Source organism: Pipistrellus hanaki, assembly GCF_964339955.1.
Source record: "Pipistrellus hanaki genome assembly, chromosome: 1".
Lineage (NCBI taxonomy): Eukaryota > Metazoa > Chordata > Mammalia > Chiroptera > Vespertilionidae > Pipistrellus > Pipistrellus hanaki.
In genome coordinates this window covers 58,397,585-58,403,137 of record NC_140503.1, presented here as the reverse complement: position 1 = coordinate 58,403,137, position 5,553 = coordinate 58,397,585, and the positions used below count along the sequence as shown (strand labels likewise).

At 36.5% G+C, this 5,553-nt stretch overlaps 1 protein-coding gene across 1 annotated transcript; it reads left to right on the top strand.

Annotated features, from left to right (window-relative positions):
- Positions 1-4,440: 4,440 nt before the first annotated feature.
- LOC311610077 (microsomal glutathione S-transferase 1-like) lies at positions 4,441-4,836 on the top strand (the record flags this gene model as incomplete). The annotated part of the gene is made up of 1 exon (XM_084860973.1): positions 4,441-4,836. The coding sequence occupies one exon, from the start codon at positions 4,441-4,443 to the stop codon at positions 4,834-4,836; it is 396 nt and encodes a 131-aa protein (XP_084717099.1).
- Between the last annotated feature and the right edge of the window lie 717 nt (positions 4,837-5,553).

The following is a 5,553-nucleotide window of genomic DNA, read 5'->3' as shown; positions in this document are numbered from 1 at the left end:
GTTTTCTAATTATAAAATATTGCCTCAATTAATTGTTTTTGGAAATAAGGCATAACAATAACCTAAGAACAAAGCTTTCTGGGAAGTAGAGATATTTTAAACCAACTTGGTTAAAAGACCTTTAACTTACTATATAGCTCTCTGACTAAATGTTTACCACACTAAGAAATTAGGGGCTATTTCCCACCCACGATCTCTTATTTTTATTTTACTGGGAGGGATGCCTTCTGTAGAGAGTTGGAGATGAAGTTATAGAGGTGAAGAGAAGGTAGGCCATATACCACTGTTCAGTGGAAATCTCCCATTTGCTCCTCTAGGTCCACTCTTTACCCTGCTCTGTGTCCTGGGGGTGACTTTCCCTTGCCCTCTTCCTTCTGTTTGGGTCCAGCCAATGAGAAGTCCTAGCAGATGGGCAAAAGGAGGGGCCCAGTGTTCACCTGGAAGTCTCAGCTCCACACAGCCCTTTTGTCTGTAGGTAATGGGTAAGGAAGCCTTTCTTTCAGGCCTGTGGTGCTAACTGCATCCCGTGGTTACTAGCTCTGGGGACTCTACTTTAGCTGAAGCTTCATGACAGCCCAGCCACACTTTTGAGAGAGTTCAACAAAGTATTTGCATGTTTTCTCTAATTTGAATATGTCACCTATTGCCTATGAGACCTTGACTCATATCAGCCAGGGCAACACGAGTGGATTTTATCGTAAGTCCAATCGACAGGCACTGGGAATTTTTATTTTTAAAAGTTTAAGTCAGGCTTATTGAAGTACAATTTATGTACAATGAAATTTACCCCGTTTAGGTGGTGAATGAATATAGTTTTATTTTATGAGTTTTGACAAAGGCCTGTGGCCATATGATCCTCGCCAAATCAAGATGCAGAACATTCCCAGCCTTTTGAGGGTTTTACATGGGGTTTGCATGACCTTATTTACCCCATTTTAAAAGCCTGACTCAAACTTGATGAAAGGTGACCAGAAGGAAAGAGTGGACACAGAGAGGCTCATTAGGAGGCTACTGTCGCGGTCTGGGCACTGTGCTGGACAATTAGAGCAAAACAGTGAGTAAAAAATCCTCTGGTTTTAAAAAGCCTACAGTCTAATGGGGGGAAATTCGACAAGAAAATAAACATCATAATTTAGTGTGAGTGTGATAGCTTATGTAATATGCTGAAATATGGGGTACTGTGGGAATTCCTGGGAAGACTACCCAGGGGATTAATAATGTGAAAATTCTGCCTTTCAGTGATCTCTCTGGTCTAACTGTTCCCTTTGGTCTAGGCTGGAGGTCCCCAAAAGAGATCTGGTTCCATAAGCATCCATCCTATGGGCAGAGGGGAACAGAGGTTTTTTTTTTTTTTGTTTTTTTTTATTCTTTGAGTCCCAGTAGTTTAAGGTATGAATGGCACTCCTTTGAAGTATAAAGCAGGTACATAAAAGGACTAATATGTCAACACCAAATAACATGTATCAATGCCTCCTGACATTTTCCACATCACAGACGACATTGCACACTGGTTTGAAGACCAGGGAATGATCACTGCTGGGACTGACCGGGCATCTTGAAGGCTGAGGGAAGTCAAAATTTTGGCTCACCTGCAAGCTGTTAATTGAGAAGTGCTAACATAGCCTCCCTCCCAATTGGAAAGGTTTATAGGAGAGCAAAAAAACAAAACAAAACAAACAAACAAAAAAAACCCCATAGACTTTGGAGCCATGAAATATGGTTTAAATCATAACACTCATTGGGTCATCTCTGCCAATGACTCTCTGAGCCTCAGTCACCTCTTCTAGAAAATAAGCATATCTTCCTGTCTTAGATACTACTGAGCACTTTCTCAAGCATTAAGTATTATATTGTAAAGACCCTAGCAACAAGGCTATACAACATCCTCAGGATTGATCACAATGCTCTGCTTGATAATGAATACCTGAAAACATGCTAGTTGTTGACCTTGACCCTGGAAGAACAGCTCAGGGGAAGGCAGTGGAGAAGGAAAGGGAAGACCTTGATGCCTCCTTGCAGTCACTACCCATCTGAATCACCTCCATTGAGTTCTATCAACAACACCAGCTCTAATCACCTCCTTTATGAAGCCCTGGAGAGCAGATACTAGGGAAAAAAGTAAGAACATGTATCTGAAGTACCATCTGGGCTGATTTTAGGTCAATAAATAACAGACTTGGAGAAGGTTGATTGTCATTCTTTTATTACCAATTCAATTCTTGTTTATATTTTCCTAAGTTTTGAAATCATCTTTTACCTACATTTATAGAATTGTTTGAAATTGTTAAAAGTAAACAATATTAAAGGGTTCCATGTTGATAGGCAAATAGATATCTGTTTGAATACCAAGGGAAAATTATTTTCCCAAAATACTGTCCGTGGTAAATCCAGGCAGGAAGAAGAGGGTGACTTAGGTATTGACATCTGAATCACTAAGATGATGGTAATGGTAATAAATACAACAATAAATATAATAAATAATGAAAATGCTTAGAGATTAAATTGATCAAGAATAGCCAAAATGGTATGTGGGGTCCAAGCAATTTAAAAACATGAAATCTAGAGGCTCATGATCATAAGGTTAATAAAATGGCCAAAGTGAGCCTGCTGTGGAGTTTGGGGAAAAATAACTAAGGCTATCTAAATTTTCCAGGTTTCATTGTATATACTATGTCCCAGGCCTTGTGTCAAGCAGTTTATATGAATTATCTTGCTTGATTCTGACAAAAAACCTTAATGATGCAGCTAGGTACTCTTGATCCCATCAGATATCAATGAGAAAGGTATGCCACAGTTTATCTGTTTACCTGTCAATGAACATTTGGGTTGTTTCCAATTTCTGAACTTATTTTTTATTTCTCTTATATAACTATCTAGGAGTAGGATATTTTTTAAAATATATTTTATTGATTTTGTACAGAGAGGAAGGGAGAGAGAGAGTTAGAAACATCGATGAGAGAGAGGATTGTTGGGTGAAATGATGTCTATTTAACTTCATAAGAAACTTTCAAACTATTTTCCAAAGTGGCTGTAATATTTTACACTCCCACTAGCATAGATCGAGAGTGCCAGCTGTACCACCTCCTCACCAGCACTTGCTTTTGTGAGTCTTTTTGATTTTGCCATTCTGCTTATGTATAGTGGTATCTCAATATGATTTTAATTTACATTTTCCTAACGACTAATGATATTTGGCATATTTTAGGTGCTTATTTGGCATTTTAACAGCTTTATTGAGGTATAATGGGTATAAAAACTGCACATATTTAATGTATACACTTTGATGAATTTGAATGTATGCAAATATCTGTGATACCATTACCCAATCAAAGTAATACATATATCCTACACCTTCCAGACTTTCTTCATGTCCTTTTGTTTTAGTGTTTGTAATAAGAACGCTTAACATGAGATCTACTCTTTCAATTTTTTCTTTTTATTTATTTAACTTTTCTTTATTGATTAAGGTATTACATATGTGTCCTTATCCTCCCTCAGTGCCCTCCTCCCCAGCCCCCAAATCATGCCTTCACCCTCACCCCCTGTTGTCTGTGTCCATTGATTATGCTTATATGCACCCTTTCAAATTTTGAAGTGCATAATATGGTATTGTTAACTATAGGCACTATGTTGTACTCTGGAAACTATTTGCTACTTGTGTATGTTCTTTGGTGGAGTGTCTATGCAAATCTTTTATCTATTTAAAAACTGGATTACTTATCTTCTTACTATTTTGTTTTAAGAGTCCTTTAAATGTTCTCTGCCAGGTATTGGCAAACTTTTTCCAAAAGGGCTGGATTGTAAATATTTTATGCTTGTGGGCCATTAGGTCTGGATTGTAATTAGCTAACTCTGACATTTTAGCTTTAATGAAGCTGTACATAGATAGTAAAACTTGACTTACAAAAATAGGTTGCTATAATTTGCTGACTTGTGTTCTAGATAAAATCATTTAGGAGATACTTGTTGGCAAATATTTTAATCCAGTCTGTAGTCTTCCTTTTCATTTTGTTAGCAGTATCTTCTTTTTTTTTTTTTTTTAATATATTTTATTGATTTTGTACAGAGAGGATGGGAGAGAGAGAGTTAGAAACATCGATGAGAGAGAGTCATCGATCAGCTGCCTCTTGCACACCCCCTACTGGGGATATGCCTGCAACCAAGGTACATGCCCTTGAGCGGAATTGAACCCGGGTCCCTTCAGTCCCCAAGCCGACGCTCTACCCATTGAGCCAAACCGGTTTCTGCAACAGTATCTTTTGAAGAATAAAAGTTTTTCGTTTTTACGAAGTCAAGTTTATCAATGTTTTATTTGTTGGATTGTGCTTCTGTGTCTTATCTAAAAAAAATATTTGCGCAGTTCAGACACCCACCTGCCAGGACAGGTTTGCTACCTGATCCTGCTGTGATCCATAGGCCCCACAATCAAAATTGAAAAAAATGGTTGACCTTGCCCAGCTAATAGAAAATGAAATATTCATGGCATTTGCCTCCTATGCAACGATTGTTCTTTCAAAAATGATGTTTATGAGTACTACAACTGCATTCTGTAGAATAACAAGAAAGGTTTTTGCTAACCCAGAAGACTGTATAAGCTTTGGCAAAGGAGAAAATGCCAAGAAGTACCTTTGGGTTGATGACAGAGTAGAACGTATACGAAGGGCCCAACTGAATGACCTTGAAAATATTGTGCCATTTCTTGGGATTGGCCTTCTCTATTCCTTAAATGGTCCAGATCTCTCTACAGCTATCCTGCACTTCAGACTCTTTGTTGGAGCACGGGTCTACCACATAATTTCATATTTATTCCCCCTCCCCGGCCAAATCATGCTTTGACTTTTTTTTTTTTGTTGAATATGGAGTTACATTGTCAATAGCTTACAGATTGCTGAAGACCAGATTGTATCTATATGGAGAATTATACAACTCATTACCCTATTATTTTCTAAGAATTCTGTTTTTCCAATTTATAATAAAACTTTTTAAGATTTTAAGTGGGAGGGAGGAAAGAAATTAAGATGGGGGAAACCTAGACTGAATCTTAACATCACCAGTGTGCTTTAATCTTGTGTTATATTTGTACTAGAAATTTAATTCTTAAATATGTTATCTTATTCTAAAAGTACTTGGTTATATATTTTGATTATAATTTGTAACATTCCTTCACCATTTCATATTTTAAACCTATAAAAAGAGCGAGTGCATGTATGAGAAACCTATTTCAATATTGTTGAAATGGACATATGAAATAAAGAATAAAAAAATAAAAATATAAAGAAATAAATATTTGCTAACCTAAGACATAAAGATTCACTTTTGTTTTTTTCCTTATGGTTTTTTTCTAGGAGTTTTATAGTTTAGGTTTATGATTCATTTGATCATATTAGGCCTATGATCTATTGATCATATTTTTATTAATATTTTGCATGAATTTTGTAAGATATTAATATAAGGCAATGTTATTTTAAGACACTTAATTTGTGTGTGTGTTTTAAAGTAATAGTCAAGGTTCTTGTTTGCATATGAATATCCCATTGTTTCAACACCATTTAA